The following is a 19973-nucleotide window of genomic DNA, read 5'->3' on the forward strand; positions in this document are numbered from 1 at the left end:
TTTAAAGTAAATCTGAGACATTACATCTGAGACCTTAAAAATTAACAACACTCTCTTTATATCATTAAATGTCAAGCAAGTGTTCAAATTTGTAGCAGTTGCATAAATGCCATTTTTTAACCTTATGTTATTTTATTTTTATTTTTTTTAACATTTATTTATTTTTGAGACAGAGAGAGACAGAGCATGAACAGGGGAGGGGCAGAGAGAGAGGGAGACACAGAATCTGAAACAGGCTCCAGGCTCTGAGCGGTCAGCACAGAGCCCGACGTGGGGCTCAAACTCACGGACCGTGAGATCATGACCTGAGCCGAAGTCGGCGGCTTAACCAACTGAGCCACCCAGGTGCCCCTAACCTTATTTTAAAATCCAAATCCAAATCAGGCCCACACACTGCAATAGATTGACATGTCTTTCAAGTGCCTTTTAATTTACAGGTTTCCTTTATATCCCTATTTCTCCCCTCACTGCCCTCTTACATTTTATTTCATGAAGAAATTGTATTCTTTGTCCTGTAGAGATTCCCACAGTCTGGATTTTTTTTTTCAGACCGGTGGTGCTATTTAACATGTTCTTCTACTCTCTGTATTTCCCATAAATTAGTAGTTTGATTTGGATATTTAGTTGGGTTTATATTTGATTCTTGTGGGCAAACCTACTTCATAAAGTATGTTGTCCTCTCTTGTCAGAAGACACATAGGTTCTAGTTTTCTCTCTTTTTGTGATTTTAGCAGCTATTGATATTTTTTGCTTAGACCCATGAGTTAATTAGGGGCTACAAAATGGTGATTTTCTAATCCTATCATTTTCTGGATTTATCAGCTGAAATACAAATAATCAAATACATCTACTATTAGATTATCTAATAATACAATTTATATAGGAAAGATAGGATAAGTGATTCTTTCTCTTTTTTCTTTAGTTTTCAAAATAATGTGTGGTTTCTATCATCTTCTAATGGTGACCAGTTAGGGTTTTTGTTTTGGTTTCAGTATCTTTGTAAACTCATAGGTTTAAACATATTTGATGTGTTTTAGTCCATTTTGCTTATTATTTTTATTGACGCTTGCATTGGGCCACCTCTAGCCAGTACCTCCTTTTAACACAGTCCTCGTAGTCTTTGATGTCATCCAAACAGGAAGGAGGCTAAGATGTTCCAGGCCTTTCCCCAGGCCTGGAATCAGCCATTTCTCCAAGGACCCCTAGTTTCTCTTATTGGGAAATGGTTTTTAGAGACCATAATCTGGGCAATTGGAGGTGCTCGTTGTTCCTGTGTTGGTCATCATTTCTAGGCCTTTTCAGTGGACAGAGCTAGGAAATTGGTGGTTGTTGTTTGTGATAAAGACACATCATAAGTTCATACTGATTCTTTCTATCCAAATTGAAAATTACAGGGGATTTTATTTAACCTCTTCTTTTTATGTTTGTGCCTCCTTTCTCTATGCTGAGAATCCTGGCTCTCAAGGGTGCCACAGATGGTAGCATTCGTACTTCACATCATTACTCATTCACTGTATCCTCCATTACCACAGAGCAGTCTCAGAGCCCAGTGCCAAAACTACCAGCAATAACATGATCGCTGGTTCTTTAATTGCTGCGTAGTATTCCTTGGGTGGAAGCACCATAGTCTAGCCAACCAGTCCTCTCTTTTTGACATTTATGTTGTTTCTAACTTAAGAAAGATTTGATGGGAAATATTAGGAAGTCAGCAGGTTGTGCCTTGACCAGTTTCTGAATACACAACCTTCGTTAGTACAGTGTTCTGCCATTTTTCAGGTACTTCCACCAACATTATACCCCAGTTGAGGCAGACTAGACACCAGGCTACTCAAAGCCTCTCTAAGTTCCTCATTAACTGTTAGGATTGGTCTCCTGGGAATTCAAATAAAACACTCTTCCTAAAAAAACTTGTTTCAACCTGTTTGTTTCTTAAGTGCATTTCCACCATAAACATACAATGTGCTTCTAACTAGCAGTGTGACCTTGGGCAATACTTAAACTCCCTGAGTCTTCCTTTCCTCATCTGTAGAACAGAGGTATAGTGGTCCCTACGCATGGGGGTGGAAAGGGGACCAGGTAAAATGAAGCACATCAACAAGTAAAATGATCTGGCCCCTGGTAAGATTGGATAAATACTTACAATTTTATTTTCCTAATGCTATTAATGTATTTGATACTTTTAGGTTTAACATGTTTGGCGAAAAACTTTCAAATAATTGCATGTAATGTTAGCCCCATTTTAGTGTATCTTCCTCCTCAATTTATGTGTATTAGGTGATTATGCAAATAGGGTGATTCTGTAGCCTTTTACGCTAAGCCAGGGGTTGGTTAAAACAAAAACCAAAAAACTAAACTTCTGTAAAGGGCCAGACAGGATAAATTTTAGGCTTTGTGGGTCATATGGTCTGTGTCACTACTACTCAACTCTGCGACACAAAAACAGCTATACTGTCACAACATTATAATGTAAACAGCATAAAGGAGTGGTTTGGCTATGTTCCAAACAAACCTTATTTATGGACACTGAAAGTTCAATTTCATATAGTTTTTCATGAAATATTATTCTTTTTATTTTTTTCGACCATTTAAAAATGTAAAGACCATTCTTAGCTCACAGCACATAAAGAAATAGCAGGCCAGATGTGAGCCACACGCTGGAGTCTGAGACCCCTGTGCTACACAGTATATCATGAAAATCATTGAAACACTTCAAGAAACCCAGAAAGGTAGAAAATAGAAGGGTGGGGATGGTTAATCTTCTGTTTCTATGGGAGAGAGGTCAGATGGGATCTGTAGCACACCAAACCAACCTGCAAATATTTCCCAGTGGGGGCTGGAGGTCAGAGAGCAGATGGAGGAAAAGTCAGCCAGTCCCAAAATGCTCACACTGCGTACCCTTCCTGGTCAACACTGCTGCCTTCACCAGCTACACAGGGGTGATGCAGTAGTTTCTAGGTAAGGAAAAGAGGTTCAAATCCTTAACAGCCCATGACCTCCCAGGACTTGCACTCATATCTCCCAACTTGTTGGCCAAGTGTCTGCAGCTCAGATCCACGGCCCCTGGATTGTTAGTGCTCAGGGCTCGGGTATCATGCTGAGAGCTCAGGAAACTCTGGTCTCTAAAGAAGGGCCCAGCCGGGAAGCAGGCTCTGATCCTGCTTCTGCCACATGCTTTGTCTAAGATTGTAAGTGTCTAGATATTTAAGTCTTTTAAGCTTGCTTTCCTCATTTTGTCCAACTGCAAAGTGGGAATGATGACACCCACGCCCTTTGAAATCCTCCCTAGTTGGGATCAGGATCTCTGAGTGGCTTCCTCAGCTGGTCACAAGGGTTCTCATAAGTCCCCTACAGGGGTCAGAACGCCAATGAAGTGTGAGCATGTGCCCTACTATCAGGGGTCAGTAGTCAGAATAACGTCTCAGCCAGATTCATGGATTCCTTTGAAATGGGGACTGGGGGTGGGCACAGGCTCTCCCTGAGGATTTTGTTTTTTATCTGACCACATGCATTGTTATAGCAAAGTTAATTGCCTGTGTTTGCTTCCTGTGGAAATATTTCACAAGACACCCCGTCAGCATGGGTCCCGCATTTGCAACTTGTGTTTTGCTGATCCATTTGGCTTTTTTGAAAATTTGGGCCAAGACCAAATCTTCCATAAAGGTCTGTGGGCTGTGACCATAGCCCTCAGCTGTTTGCTGTGTTGTTCCAATTTCAGAGATTTAGCTTTGTAAGGGGAGAAAAAAAAAGAAAATGGGCCATGATTTTTTTTTTAAAGGACTCAGTTCTTTACACTAAGGATTGACTTCTCTGTCCTCAACCATGGGCATCAGAGGACCTGCACTGTCACTCGCTTGCTATGTGGTCTCAAGCAAGGATCTTGACCTGGCGTGCCTTAGTTTTCTTACCTATAAAATGGGGATGATGTCTTCTGCATAGCCCTCTAAGGATTTGGGGGAAACCAGATGAGCTAATGGCCCTGAAAAATTTTTAAGTAAAAAGTGCTATGTATTTATGTGCATGAACTCACAAAAATTAATGGCTCTAGTATTCCCAAGGTCTTATCATTCCAAGCTTTCTTGGATCAAGAAAACTTCTCCCAAGATGTCCACTTTTCTAAGGAATTCTTAGGAGAAAAATGCAGAAAAAGTACGTGGGAGCCGAATGCTGGGGGCTCAAGTGTCATCATGAAGAATTCAAAAATTCTCACCCTGAAGGTAGTAGGAAAGCTTTGAAGGCTTTGAGAGAAAAAGGGTATCAGAGGATGGTGGGCAGGGAGAGCTCGAGCAAGAGAGGTCTGAATCTTGGGGCATGTAGTCTAAAGCTTCGCTGGTGGTTTTGGGAGGAGAAAATGAAACTGCAAGAAGTATTGAGAACCTAAGACTTCCTCTCTGTGAGTTCACCTCTTTCCAGAGCCTCCCCACAGGCTGCAGGAGGGAGTTGGACATCAGTTGGCTGGCACAGTGGCTGCCTGGCTTCAATTTAAAAAGTCTCGGACATTCCCAGGACTGTGTCACTGGGTCTCTTCAATCATGTGTCCGCCTCCCCATCCATCCACTTCTTGAACATTCTCCCATTCCAGTTGGGAGGCCTTGACCTGTGAGGGAAACTGCAAAGGAAGCAGGAGGCCCCGATGACTTTTTGCCATTAGGCAGAGCTTGTCTATAAGCACACCATTCTTTACAAGCAAAACAAAACAGGCCTAAGAAAACATTTCATTGGGATTGGATTGGATTGGATTGGATTGAATTGGATTGGATTGGATTGGTTTGGGTTGGATTAGGTTGGGTTGGGTTGGATTGGGTTGGATTGGATCGGGTTGGATTGGATTGGATTGGGTTGGATTGGATAGGATTGGATTGGATTGGGTTGGGTTGGGTTGGATTGGGTTGGGTTGGGTTGGTTTGGGTTGGATTGGGTTGGGTTGGGTTGGATTGGGTTGGATTGGATTGGATTGGAAATCTGTCCATCAAATGGACTGACAGTTGTTGAACTGGGCAGACCCAACCATCCTTTGGCTCCAGTTCCTGCAGGTTTCTGTGTTGGCTTCAGAGCTGTCCAAGCCCTGCTGCTTTCCTGACCTACAGCAGCTGCTGAAGCGCCCCACTGAGGCCCCTCTGGGTCTTCCAGCACCTCTGGATTTGCAAGTTCTTTGACGGGAGTGGGAATTTGGTCTTCTTTACCTTTCATAAGTCCCCACGGCACTAAAGTGATACTCTGCATGCAGTTCAGTTTTTTAAAAATTTCCTTGACAACTCAGTCCAAAATTAGAATACTCTCAGCTGCACCTGTGAAGACAAAGGAAGGACAATTTGTCCCGTGGCTTTCCACTTTGAAAAATCTTGCCAAACAACCTCAGGGGACACATATAGTAGGTGATCAATAAATACCGGTTAAATTAAATTTCTACAATATGCCAATTCAGCAAAACTTGGAATATCCAATAAGAGTCAGGTGTTCTAGGCTCTGGGAATGTACAGATCCATAGGAGGGCCCCTTCCCCTAAGTAAGCCTCAGTCTAACTTACTGAAACTCTACCTGGCCATCATCCATGCATGGAATGATCAAAGAGCAACCTCAAGACCAAAATGAGGACCAGTAATGAAAGAGATGAGAAATATACCAGCAAGTCTATACCTCCCTTAAGCAGACAAGAAGCCTCTAGTCAAAAGTTTCTATTATTATCTCAACGAAGATGTTTAAAAGGAACTTGATTAAGGAATGCAAGGCTTCTAACATTTCCTTTTGTTAAAAGCCAGAGCCCAACTCTTAAAAACTGAGAACAAACTGAGGGTTGATGGGGGGTGGGAGGGAGGGGAGGGGAGGTGATGGGCATTGAAGAGGGCATCTTTTGGGATGAGCACTGGGTGTTGTATGGAAACCAGTTTGACAATAAATTTCATATATTAAAAAAAAAAAGCCAGAGCCCGGTGGAATACACATTTACGTTTGTCCCAGATTACTCAGAAATAGGAGCCTTTGTAGCCTGGTGAAGGCTGTTCATCTTTGCTCTAGTGATGGAGGTGGGTGGCTTTGTGTGCCTGTATCACAAGACTGCACCAAGTTTCCTGATATTAATCCTCAATTGGAGGGCATTTCCTGGTAGACTTCCCATGCCAGACCTATTTTAATAAAGAATGCCACAGCACTGCTGGCTCCAGGAGTTACTCATTTTATTCTGTGGGTGGTTTTATTTTAGGAAGATGAACAGCAGAGGGAGGGATACATCTTCCAAAAGAACAAATCCGTTGTTTGTGATCTGGTCCTGCTTATTACCACACAGACCAGTAGTTCCTGGAGAGAAGACACCAGAGAACTAAATGCCAAAATTTCGTTGTCGATGCTTCATAGATTTCTTGCACCAAACCCCGTGACTTTGAAGAAGAAAAGGAAAACACTTGTCTAAGTTGATACCTGTGGTATTTGGGTACATGAAAGGCAATACACAAAGATGGCTTCAAAGCTACTCTTATGTAAAGAATAGGAATTGAACCGCATCAAATTACTGCACCTTTTGGTCAAATTGAACATGCTGATACAGATGATTTGCAGGGTAAAGACCAATGAGAATGTACTCTTACATTCTCTTATGATTTGACTGCTGCATTGCATAGAAACAAGCATCCTCTTGTTCTGCTCAGAAGGACAAAGAAACCCAAATGAGGGCTTCTCATTTAAGATCCATATGACTCTAGGATGGTCAGCCAAAGCTGCCTCTGTGAGGACAAGCTACCACCTTTCACGCAAGTGGGTATCCATATTGCCATGTCATTCTTTCTGTTGTCTCTCCTATAACTGTTTAGCAGATACTGATTTAGGACCCACATCAAGACTTTACCACTGTGCAACCCTATCTTCTGTCCTCCTGCAGGACCAGTGTTTAAACAAGTGCTAATTTTCCCTAGGCCTCCTCTAACCATGCCTAGGATCTGAAGGCTTTTGGTTTAGGATATTCAAGAGTCTCTCGAAAGGGATCTGCTCAATGACTTGCTTTGCTACACATTTGCTGCTTATGGCTGCCCAAGGGCTCAGTCAGCCCCCAGAGCTTTGTCAGAACAGGCCCTTCCTTCTGGTGTAGAAGGCAAGTGGTACACAGCCTGTGAGGTAAGAAGCCCGAGCCAGTTGATCTGGGTGACCCAGCTATTACCATCACTGATGATGGAGGTAGTAAATGGTTCCCAAAGGGTGGTTCACCTACTACTAGGATGACTCAGCTCAGGACTCGAGAGGAGACCCCTAACGTTTCTGCTGGCCACACACTGAGGGCTTCTTTTGTCCCAGCCACGCAGCACTGACGCCCTGGAAACCCCAGCTGAAGGATGATGAAAAGCAACATGGTGCCAGGGAAGAGCATGAGCTTGGGGGGTCACAAAGTTCTGGGTTCAAATCCTAGCTCTGTACTTGGGCCAGTCACTTAACCTTTTAAGGTTTCGGTATCCTTATCTATAACGTAGGGCTATTTCAGTCTCAGCACTGATTCAAAGCAAACAATAGCAACTAAATAAAATAATGTAACTGGGCTCTGCCTCACCTTTCCTCCCACCCCAGGGATCTTGCAGTCTTTGGTCTCACCCCCGTGTCATCCCTAGCAAGGGCAGTCACAACACGAAGGCCAATTATTATTATTACTTTACATGTGCACAGTTTTTGTAGTGCTCTCACTGCTATTTGGGCATTTAATCATGTGATCGGCAGGGCCGAAGAGGGGCAGAGTCAGGACCTGAATCTTAGTCTTTGGCTTCCACCACTGAACAACATCACATTCTGCCTCGCAGGCTCATTTCCTCTAACAGATTGCAACAGACCCAGCAGTTCCCAAAGTCTAGATGTTGTTCCGGGAAGCCTGGGTGTGAAGGGCAGAGATGAGGCACATGTATCTGCAAAAAGAAAAATAGGGCACTTGAAAATCACAAGAAGGGCTCTTGGCATCTGTGCAATGCTCCAGCTGAGTGGTTTCCCACTCCAGGAGGATGTTCGAAGGCTGGGAAATGAGGCCGTAGCTGGTTTAGGACCCCACAGCAACGAGGACATGAGGGTGCTCTCAAGTAATTCAGCTGTTCTAGCAGGCCTGGAACCCAAGGCTCCCGGCTTTTGTCTGATTACCTTCCCCAGTGCTTGTGAGGGTCACTGTGCTTTGCCTAAAGTTAAAGGAGATTTCCAAATGAGGACTATCACAGCAAAACATTCTTTGAAGCCGGTGTGGTTTTGAGACAGCTTGCACCGCTCGCTCCTCCCAGCTCCCACGTGTCTTGCACCCTACTGATCCCAGTTGTCTTGCTTCTGCCTTAGCATCCCAGATGAGCAGAGCTCTCCGTCCTGGGGCTGGGCCCAGAAAGGGAAATGAGGGTGGAGTGTCCCATCAAGGTGACATCCCGGTACTATAACCGTCAACCGCTCTGGGGGTGTGATGCCCAAACCCCACAGAGAACTGTGGGTAAGATGTCCAGTATGATTTAGGGCCCTAGAGCATCAGTGGCTCAGCCTATGGAGAACCACCCTCACCCTCCCTGGAGTAGGTGATACCCTTCCCTTGTGCGGGAAGGCAGATGTGGACCCTGGTTGTTCTGCTTGTTCATGGTCCACTCAGCTATCTCTTTTTGAGGAAAGGAAGGGGAAGGAAGAAGGAGGAGAAGGAGGAGGAGGAGGAAAACTAAGGAAGAGAGGAAAGAAATGACGAAGGAGGGAAGGGAAGAAAGGAGAGAGAAAAGATGGGAAGGAGGGAGGATGGGAAGGGAAGATAAGACAAGAAAAGGCAAAGAAGAAATGGGAAGATCAAACTTATTTTTCTCTAGCCCCTGAGGAATTCTGTCAGTGGGGGCTCCCTGGTTCTGCCAGTAGCTCCCTTGCTCTTTGCAGATTCTGGATATACGTTTCCCTTAAGACTGGTTGTCTGCAAAGCAGGGGAAACAAACCAGAACCTCCCATAAATCAGGAGAGGTCACTGCCAAGAGCTTTGTACACTTGCTGTCCCTGGCAGTGATAAACTCATTGCATTTGGGAACTGGCCAAAGACCCTGAGTCCTATCTTAATTCTCATTCCCAGAAAAACCTCAGCTCTCCTTTCACCCACCCCCTGTTTACTGTCTTTGTGCTTCTTCAACAAAGCTGGCAAGGAGGAAGGAACAGAGTTCCATAAACTGGGCACATCAAAGGCACCATTTCTTGGCTTGGGGGAGCAGAGGAGTGTGGGGGAGAGTCATGGATCTCTGGACTGTGGGAAATAGAGGCCCAGGCCTGAAGCCTCCATGGGCCCTGCCGGGGACACGGGAGATCTGCACACATCATCAGATTGTCTCTCTCAGACCTGTGCCTTGCATCTGCTGTTGTTACTTTGGTGGTTGTTCCCTCACAGGGTAATTTGAGACTGTCCTACTGATGGCCAAGGGCTAGCGATGGCGTTGACAGATTAAGACCGCCTTATTGAACCCACCCCCAACAGGTCATGTCCTCACTCTCTACCTCTCCCCATACCATCCCCAGCTTGGCTCTGGCTCTGAAGTTGGCATGTGACATGGAGAAGATGAGAGCAGTGTCCACACTGCTCCTCTGACCCACATGGAGCCCCTGGAGAGTAGACCATCCCGGTCAGCCACTCCATCCTGCTTGCCCCTTCTTGCTCTGGTTGACCATCTATGCATCGGAAAGACCAGATTCACCAACCCTCCATCCCCTCGGAACTGGGAGATACTTTTCTCTCTGTCCACTCACATCTTCCTACCTTGATGAGGATCTGTGGTTGTTTAGATGATGCTTCCCTCTCTCTGGCAGGGTAGGCCACCCATCCCATACGCAACATTCACAGCACCCTGTGCTTATGCTTCTTCTTCGTAGCTTGTAGCTCAAATACACCTCCAGATCTACAAAGGTGACTTATGGGAGTGGGCCCCACCACAAGAAGGCAAGCAAAATTCACTAGTGGCTGGACCTGAGACTGCTTTGGGGGGAGTAGTCTATCCCCTTCGCGCATCAATCTTACCTAATAGAATCGAAGCTTCACGACAGCAGGGGCCTCATCTGTCTTGTGCAGGCTGTAACCTCAGTGCCTGACAGAGTGCCTACACCTAGTAGGTTCTCATTAAACACTTGCTGAATATTTCTGTGACTAAATGTTGGGGAATCCGCTTTATCCTGCTCTTTTTTAATTGACAGATTCCTTCTTTTAACGGACCAGGCTTTTCCATCCCACAGTGAGGTTGGCGGAATTAGCTGGATCGGGGGAGAACTGTGTTGCCAAAGCCAGAAGGGCCAGGCTAGGAGGGATTTCCTTACCTCTCTTGGGGCAGTGAAGAGGGGGTGGGGGTAGGGACTGTTTTGTGAGATATACCTGGGATTTATATTCCTCTGAGAAGTCAGAATAAGAAGCAGGGACCTGTTACCTTGGAGAGGGGTTTGGAGAGGGCCCAGGCATGAGTGACAGGTCTCTCCTGATGACTCAGGAGCCACCTGGCTCTGTCAGCCGGACAGAAGCGATGCCTGAGACAAGAAGGAGACAGTGAGTCATTTTTACTCTGGATTCACATTTGTACCTAAGATTTAAACGTTAGAACAATTTAAAGAGACTACATATGAAAACAAAGACCAAAGCAGTGCTTTGGCCTCAGCTCTGAGGCCATTAGAGATGACCCAAGATGTTCACACATGGGATTCCTTTGAACTGAGTGTGAGCCCCGCTCCCCTTTCATGCAGAGGGCACAAACTGACGTGACCATAAACCACAATACATATGGAGCCTGCAAACTTGCTCGGTGTTAAACTCAGACAAGCACTTCAGTGACCCTGGAAACAATGTAGATTCCACTAACACGGAACCCATATAATAAGAGATAAACACATATTGTTCCCACCCTCAAGGAATTTAAACTAGAGGGGGCTGGATTTTTGTCTGAAATTTGCAGGCAGTGAAGCATGTTCTCACTAAGTGTATTAAACGCAACACGTCTGGGTTATCAAAGTCGGTTCAAATCCAAGCCAATGTTGAGTTTTGCTTGGCTCCTTGCAGTGGGCCATCCCATCAGCTGGGTTGCGCCCTGCTGTTGTAAACGTGGGGGCATTCCAGGAGGAATGAAGCAGGTGTCTGAACTGAAGATGAGATGGAAAAGGATCCATATGCGGCCAAGGAGTTTGTTGCTTTCTACTTTCACTTTCTTTTGAAGTGGGAAGGGAGAGGCTCCCAGCAAACCCTTGCCGTTGTCAAAGGTTCCTCTGGGGTGCAATAGAAGCCTAGCCAGGTATCTCTACAATGTGCTCCCCCCACCCCAGCTAAGGGGAGACCTCTCTTCCTCTACCCTCCCCTAGAGGGCAAGTACCCAAGGAAGAGGTCCCTAATGACCAATCCAGCCTCTCAACTGAGCACTGTCTCCTCACTGACCAGCTTTTCATTCCCTCAAGTGCTGGGGTCCTTGTCCAGCTTCACGGGATGAACAGTGAGTGAACATAAGGGAAGATGCGTCCTCTGCCAAGCCAGCCTCTGCCGGCAATCCCACCATCCCTAGTTAAAGCCCGCTGTCCCTCTTAATAGGTCCTCTCTTGCGACAGCCAGGCTCTCCTGCTGAGGCACTTTCCATCACAACTGATAAGTAACGCTTTTTCAATCAACAAACTCCCTCTTTTAAGGAACCAGGCTTTTCCTGCCCTTGTTGAGGACAGATCTGTTAGGAAGGGCCCACAAACTATAGGGATTAGCTGGAAGTCAAGGGTGAAATTCATCACCAAGACCAGAATGCAAATGCCTCGAGGAGCCCAGGAGAAGAGAGAATACTACGCCACAGCATCTGCCCCTCCTGGATAGAAGCCCTAGGCCCGCTGCACTTGCTCACGTGCTCCGTAAATGGTTGCCAAGGGCACCCTTTCAGGATGGGATGGTGACCCTAACATGTACAACTGACCTAATTGCATCATTGCCTATGTTTTTTTTTAATTAAGCCTTTTCTTCATTTTCTTAATGTTTATTTATTTTTGAGAGATAGATAGAGTGTGAGTGGGAGAGGGACAGAGAGGGAGGGAGACACAGAATCCGAAGCAGGCTCCAGGCCCTGAGCTGTCAGCACAGAACCCGTCGTGGGGCTCCAACCCACGAACTGTGAGATCATGATGTGAGCCGAAGTCAGACGCTTAACCGACTGAGCCACCCAGGGGCCCTTTTAATTAAGCTTTTTATTTTGAGATACTGCTAGATTCACATGCAGTCATAAGACATAATACAGAGATGTACCATTTATCCAGCTTCCCGTAATGGTAACATCTGCAAAACTATAGTATGATTTCATAACCATGATATTGACATTGCCACATCCACTGAGTATCAGATTTCCCAATTTTACTTGTACTCATGTGCATCTGCGTGTGTGTGTGTGTGTGTGTGTGTGTGTGTTTAGTTCTGTACAGCTCCATCACGTGTGTAGGACAGAGAGGCATTTCATCACTGCAAGAATCTTTCATTTTGTCTATTTTTATGTTTTTTTAATTTTATTTTAATTTTTTTTATAATTTATTGTCAAATCGGTTTCCATACAACACTAACCTCCCCTCCCATCCCCCTCCTGTCCTTAACCCCTGGCAAGCACTCATCTGTTGTCTGTTTCTATAATTTGTCATTTCAAGAACGTTATATAAATGGAATTGTACAGTATGTAACCTTCTGGGGATTCCCTTGAGATTTCGCTCATCATAATTCCCTTGAGATTCATCCAAGTGGCTGGGTGTATCAGTACTCGGTCCTTGTCATTGCTGTGCCTGTGGTTTTAATCATTAAGCAATATTGCATCTCAACATGGCACCAAGGCCCAATTACAAAGACTTTGGGACGTGACCCTTGAGGATGTTTCATGCTAAGAGAGAAAATACATTTTGTTTGGTGTTTCTGGGTGGGGCAAAACAAAACAAACATTGCAAGTGTTTCTAGATACACGGAAGCATGCCTGTGTGTTTCTTTCCTAAACCAGTGGCCAGTTGGGTTGTGATTCCCCTTAGCCAGTTGGGTTGTGGCTGATAGTTCTTTCTTGCGTCTTCCCACTTCTTCCCCCTCCCAGGAACACATCTACAAGTTGATGAAGAGTGACAGCTATGCCCGCTTCCTCCGGTCAAATGCCTACCAGGACTTGCTGCTGGCCAAGAAGAAGGTATCATTGGGAAGGGCAGGCCCGCCTTTCTTAGCACTGTTGACCCTTGCCTGCTGCTTGCTGCTGGCGTGAAATGAGATTATCATCCCTTGGGTTTTATTTATTTTCTCTTTTCTTCTTTCCCTTCTCTATCTGCTCCCTCTCTAAGGGAAGACAGAACTGTCACCACCCCAGCACCCCCACCCCCAGCTGCCGCCAAGGTCCACAGTGTGGCTTCCTGTCTCCATGTTCCCATTACCTTGGTCTGCAAGTGTTCTGCCCACAGCAGGGAGCGTAACCAAATACTGAGTCCACAGTGGCTTGGCACAAGGATTCAGGGCTAGCAGTGACCCCAACGAGTCCCTCAGGAAACCAGAAAGAGACCCTCACTACAAAATCCAACCCCCTCACTACAGATTTTATCTCCCTGACCAACTCAGGGATGAAGATGAGGCAAGGATCGGGGCAGAACATCTGGGTAGAAAATCTTACACGTGCCGAGCCCCTCCTCCAGTTCCCAGTCTGGTCCCGGAAGTCATTCCTGGGATCATTCCCTCCCTGATACCCCTTTCCCCTCCCTCCCCGACCCCACAGCGTTTGCCTTTTCTTTTAGCCATAAAGTAGGTGCACCCCAGCTTCTTATTCCTCCTCCCCTTGGAATCAAGTCATATTCCCTGCAGACCTTGACGTCTGGAGTTGGGGGCGGGGGGGGGGGGTGCCCGGGGACCCTGGGCACGTCAGTGGCGAGGGGCAACTGAAGCAGGAGGAACTCAGCTGGATTTGGGGAAGGAGGGAAGGGAGAGCAGGGAGGGGCATGGGGTCTGGGAAAGGGGAGGCAGGAGAGATGATGGCCCAGGATTCCAGTATCCCTGCGAACCCTCTACACTTTGCCACCTGTGCTCTGAGACCCACGTGTGGTTAAGTGTGGCTCTCCTTGCACTCACATCCACACTTTCGTGCCACGCTAGCTATGTGCACCCCTCTTCTCCCCTCCCAGCCAGCCAGCCCCAGTCCCTCAGCATGTGGTTGTCCACCACCACACTGTCTGTCAGGCCGCGTCCCCCCAGCCACGCGGCCCTTCTTTCTGTGTACTGTCGACCTCATGTGCCAGGATCCTGTCTGCGTATCTGGTCAGTACCATTTAACTCCAGAGTCTAGAAGAGCATTTATATCCTGCTATCCTGCTGTTAGATAGCCCTGAGAAAATCCCTGATAGTCTGAGAAGGGAAAAAGGACTTCTGGAAAGCCCAGGTTGTCAGAAACCCAGCTTTATTGGTTGCCTGCGCCCTGTCCATCAAATGTCACTACTGTGATGGAAAATGGAAAGCCTGGCCTCTTGCCAGCTCCCTTACAGGAGGATGTAGATAGAGGGGGCTCTGATGGAGGGGAACATCAGATGCCCATTTTTTTCAAGAAAGGTTATGGACACTTCTGGTATCTCCAACCCAGATCTTATGGGAGATGGTCGAAGCAAACGTTCCCCTTTCTTGTGGCTCCAGACCCTGAACTGATCACAGTCTGGAGAAATTCTGAGGCTCTAGCAGTCTGGCCCCTCCGAGCCCATCTACATACCCAGGAGAAGCCAGGAGCCACTCAGTCTCCTTGTGGCTTTGAACTCAAGGGGAGAGCACACCCCGCGCTCAGGGAGTGGAGCTGATACTCCTGTGCCTGCAAGTCTTCCCCATCCCGTAGGAGGTCACGTGAGGGAGGAACCCACGGCTTTCCTGTGAAACATTACGCATGAAACTCACTAGAATTACCCTCCCAGCCCCCAGATTATAGGACGTTCTTCGGCAGAAAAGCTCTTACCGATGCCAACACCCTTTCAATATCCAGGGGTCAGTTGTTGCCAAAAACAGTGACAAAACCTACTTTTTTTTCCCATTTCTCCCTGAGAGTCTCCAGGTGTGGACTGGATTTGTAACTCAGCATTTTCAGGTAGGCCTAGAGTGCCTTGATTTCAGAGATGGGCTTTCCATGTGACATAAATATCCAGATCATGAAGGTACGTGAGAGTCACAAGCTCCAGCTACGAGAGGGGACGTGGACGGGCCTCGCTTTTTCTGCTTTTCCATCTCGTGATGGAGTCTGGAGCCACAGCCTCCTGAGCCTTCATCCCTAGTTCACCCTCTGTCCTAATGATGTCAAAGATAAGGTTAGTCACTCTGGCAAACCAGGTTCTCAAGGGGCAGGTGAGCTGGGTTTTGAGGGCTCCTCCGGGACAATTAAGCACCCATGATGATTTTCCAGGGTAGCTCGGAGGGCTCGTGCAAGGCAGGAACCCAAGTGAGTCAGGCTGACGGCGACCCTCTGTAAACACCAGCCCAGTAGCCAGAGGTCAGGAGTGGTAGGCACACCGTGCTAGCTGCAGGGCTCAGGAGCAGCCTGACCCAAGCCAAGTGTGTGCCACCTCGGGCCGCCCACCGATTGAAGCTGAGTCCTGCTGTCCCCAGAGCCGAGACTTGGTACGGTACCCTTCGGCTCCTTGTGTAAGGAGAAAGACCAGCCTGGCTCTACCGTGGGGTGTCGTGTGTGTGTGTGTGTGTGTGTGTTGTGTTTTCCTTCTGCAACATCCTGTCTTCCAGCAGCCAGCTGAGGGGACGGGGCCATGACTGCCAAAGAAGCCCTCTGACCTTGTCCACACAGACAGGCGGCTGCCCTTTGCCTGCCCCTCTGCTTTTGGCACACTGGAGACCCACAGACACCCAGCTGCTTGTGCAGCTCTCCAGTTTCCATTATTTGCTCTGTGTGTGTGTGTGTGTGTGTCCATGTGAGTGATTGTACTCTCCAGATTTCCCAGCCTCGGGCTCAGGACCCTGGAACAGAGCTCTGGGATAAACTAGCAAAGATTCGGGATGTAATTCTCTCCCAAAACCTCTCAGAAAAGCTAGAAACTTAGGGAGAGGGTCAGGTGCCCACCAAAGCCTCCTCTCCTTCTGTGGTAGTGAGTGACTAGGCTTGGGGGAGCATTCACGGGCTTTGTCTCTTCTGGTCCATGTCACGGGCTCCTTAGCTAAGAGTTCTCCACAGCGGTCCTTGAGCCTCCTGTAGCCTGCCCTGTGTAAAACTTAGAAGGGGTCACCTGCCTGCATACCGAGAGAGAATTTACTGTCCAAAACACTCCTTCTGAGGCCCAAGGCCCTTTGCCGAATAAAAGGGCATGCGTAGACACTCCTTGCTCTAAGAACACAGAATGAAAGTCAACAGGCGGCCACTAGGCAGTCACCAAAGTTAGCAAACTCTCTGGCTGCATCTGGGTGGGAAAATCCCAGAATCCCAACCCAGACTGTAGATGCAATTGACGACCTCACCTTGCCCATGGCCACTTCCTGATGTCTCATCAGCATCCCCGACAGACCACCCGGCCCTCAGAGCTAGTCTGTTCTGGGTCCCCACTTGGGGCCCTAGATGTCTGCCTGCAGGTTAAAGGACACACACCAGGGGCTCCTGCCCATGAGCACAGCCAGTGGAGCAGGCCGCTCCAAACTGCTGACCGTGGCCCCGTGCAAAGGCACAGGCGCTCCCACTCCGAGCCCTGCAGCGCGACAGATGGCCCCTAGAGAAGCAAACACCCCTCTCTCCTAACTGCTCCAAGAGGCAGCACCATTTCCGGCAGGCTTGTTTTCTGTCTCTCCCACTGACTCACCTACAGCGCTGGCCGCTTCTCTTTTCCCATTTTTTCGCCCTGTTTTGCTGTTGTTTTTGCTCATTAGCTGCCGCTGCTGCTATTTGGAAACCACGTGTAAGCTGAAGATTTTTTTTTTCTGTATTTTTCTCCCTACCTTTTTTTTTTTTTTTTTTCCCCTAAAGCCAGAAAGTGAGCAAGGTCGTAGAACCTCCTTAGAAAAGTTCACTCGCAGTGTGGTAAGTTCAGCTGGTTTTCTTCCCTCAACGTTTCTTCTGGGTTGTTTTTTTTTTTTTTATTTTGTTTCTTCGGTTGTTATTGTTGTTGTCGTCGTCATCGTCGTTTCCTTCGAGGCGGGAGGGAGTCCAGCGCTTTCCCCACTCAATACACCCCTTTTCTTTTGCGAGCGTCTGCAGCTTCTCTTCTAGGGATGGGTTTGCAAGAGACCAAGCGGCTCCCTCTGCAGAAGGTGCACACACAACCGCCCTGCCTCGGGCCTTGCATTCGATATTCCGCTCAGGGCTTTGGGGAGGAGGGACCGTGCTGCCCTTGGGGCCGCTCGGCCTGTGCATCTTCTGCAGCAGCCCAGGGAGAAGGCCATCGAACTGTACCATGAACTAAATTGGCTCAGAGCCATAGCTCACCTGAAAAAAAAAAAAATTTCCAAATTTCCCTCTGTGAATGAACTCTGGCAATCACGCAGGTGCAGGTCGCGAGCTAATGTTGCTGTGTGGCGGCTTTTGCGTGTGCAGAAGGTGGCCGTGCTGCATGGGTTCTGGCGATGCAGTCTAGCTGGCGTGTGTATTAGTGGCCTCTGCATGAGTTCCGACATCCCTTACAGCCCCTGTCAGCCTCATCTGCGTAGCGTAACAGGGAGAGGAGGGCAGTAGCCACCGAGGGGTGGAGGAAAAAACAAGTCCTCCCAGGAGCAAGGCCTTGTCCTGATTCTGATAGAGGGAGTACAGGTGGGCTACAGGTTCACTCTTCTTGTAGGGAAGAGGCCTATTTCCCATGCACATCGAGATTCGAGGGTTATAGAGTGCAAGAGTGGCATATAGGAAACCCCATGGTAACAGGCGACAGTGCTGAACGAGTAGGTCTTCCCCATGGTGCATAGTGGAGGTTCTGTACTGTGGTCTGTAGAACAGCACAGACCCATCTCTCCTTTTCATGCCATTCTCTCCAAGATTCGAGTGTAGAGCTTACTGTACAGGAAGGACTCGTTCTCACGCATTCACTCGCTCATCAGAATGAGCTGCTGAGTTCATGGGGCCCAGCCTGCATTGTTAACATCAAGCCAGTGGGAACCAAAATGGCAGCCAGGGAACAGGAAGGCCATGCGTGGAACTGGCCACACTTCCCTTCCCAAAGGACAGAAACCCACTGATGCCGATTTGCCCTTTCCCCCACTCCCCTTTCTCTGTTGAGGAGGAGAGTCCTTGTAAACCTAACTGTCGTGTGATTAGTATCTTTATTTCATCTTTTTAACATAAATTGTAAGAATTCTGGGCTGAAAGCAACCTCATCAACTACCTGTCACAGCCAGATGCATTTTAACGGAATTTAAACATTATTTTGAATTTGCTAGATGTGATCATCACAATAAGTGTAGTAGGTGGCAATTAAAATATGGGTGCTCATCCCTTCTTTGGTCTTCTCTATGGGCTTTCCTCATGAGAAATCAGAACTTGCAGAATGCAAGGCCTACTGGTCCCCTGTGTGTCTTTGCGGCTGCTTTGCCACGGCTATGTGGCTTCACACACTAACAAGCTGCCACAGGCTGCCAGAGACAAAGCCTTCTGGAGCTTCTCCACCCCTGAGGCCCTGCGGAGAGTGGTGGGAACCTGTCCCTCCCTATTGGTTTTGAGGACTGCATGCTGTGTGTAGACGATGTTTAAGAACTTTGTTGAAGAACCCAGAGTATACCGTAAGGCAAGCTGGACCACTAGATGCAAACGCAAGGCAACAGAACTCTCAGAGCCCCCTGGAAGCCCTTCAGGTTGACCTTGTAGGCCGAGGGTGGGAGAGAGGAAGGCTGGTACCCAGACAAGATGTTCAAACATCTCCAGGCTGCTTTTTATGAGACGTGGGTATCAGGAAAGGCCTGAATGATCTCAGTGAAACTCTGTGAAGAGCTTTTAATGATGCCTCTTCAACCCAGAAGTAGTGTTGGGTCAGTGGTCCTCCAAAGTCTGTTAACAAAGCATGTGGAATGAGAAAGCACCAGACATCTTCCCAGCGTCTCAAGTGTGCAGGGATGTTTTCAAGGCTGGCTGAAGGAGAAAAAAAATCTTCCAAGCTCCTGAGATTTTTCGCATCTATATAATAGAAGGGCCAAACTTCAAACAAAAAGTTTCTAGATTCCCTTTCATGAAGACTCTAATGGGTGGTGCATTCCAATCTCTTGGTTCCAGTGGCGGAAATGGATTTGCATGGATGCATCCGTGTTCCCTGTACTCCTGCGACAACACCACACACCCACAAGATATGGCTGTGTTGGAGGAAATGGCCTATGGCTGTAGAATAGTGGCAACCCTCAGAGTACGTGAGGCTGGAACCCAAGAACTTGGTCTGAACAGCCCAGTGTTCCAATCAAATGGAATTAACCAACCAACCAATATGCCTTGCAATCTGATAGCCATTTTTCTGGATATAATATACATAAAATGCTAGATTTCTCTAAAAGAAGGTCTATATGAATATGTCATCTGCTGTATACTGCAAACTATAAAACTCGTTGAAAGATAGTTCAATAGAATTCCCACGGTGCTGGGAAATATGTATAAAAAGGCCCTCTGTGTCATGGGATTAATATGAAACATGAAGGAGTAAAGGTAGGCAGTTCATGGACCAAGAATATGAGGCCACCTGCCATTTAGGACTAATTGGTGGCAAGCAACGTTAATCCAGGTGGTTGGATAGTTCAGTCAGATAGTCTCCCATGGTCAATTTCCTTTCTTTTCTTGGTAAAAGAAGCTTTGGAGAAAGCAGATTGTTCCTTCCAAGTCTTAAGATGTATTATGACGTGGAGGGATTATCTGTTAAAGGCCAGACACGGCCCCTTTTCCAGGAGATCCTGGGGAGTAGTTTAAAGTGGTTCATGGAAGCTGCTGGGGCCATACTAGTTTGGGTGCAGATACCTTGCAATCCCCAATAGAGGCAGTGCTGTGGGAGCTTCTCCTTCCAATGGAAATTCACTCGGAGTCACCCAGAACTTGAATATACAAAGCCAATGTCTGGGGATATGCTGTGCT

The 19973-nt window shown here is 47.3% G+C and overlaps 1 protein-coding gene across 1 annotated transcript in view; it reads left to right on the plus strand.

Annotated features, from left to right (window-relative positions):
- The window catches only part of RGS6 (regulator of G protein signaling 6), a 585661-nt gene that overhangs the window by 547167 nt on the left and 18521 nt on the right, over positions 1-19973 (plus strand). The window contains exons 16-17 of the mRNA XM_042990036.1: positions 13026-13115; positions 16905-16958. Coding sequence (XP_042845970.1) covers positions 13026-13115; positions 16905-16958 — 144 coding nt within the window. The remainder of the gene's footprint in view (positions 1-13025; positions 13116-16904; positions 16959-19973) is intronic.

The sequence above is a fragment of the Panthera tigris genome, chromosome B3 (assembly GCF_018350195.1).
Source record: "Panthera tigris isolate Pti1 chromosome B3, P.tigris_Pti1_mat1.1, whole genome shotgun sequence".
Classification (NCBI taxonomy): domain Eukaryota; kingdom Metazoa; phylum Chordata; class Mammalia; order Carnivora; family Felidae; genus Panthera; species Panthera tigris.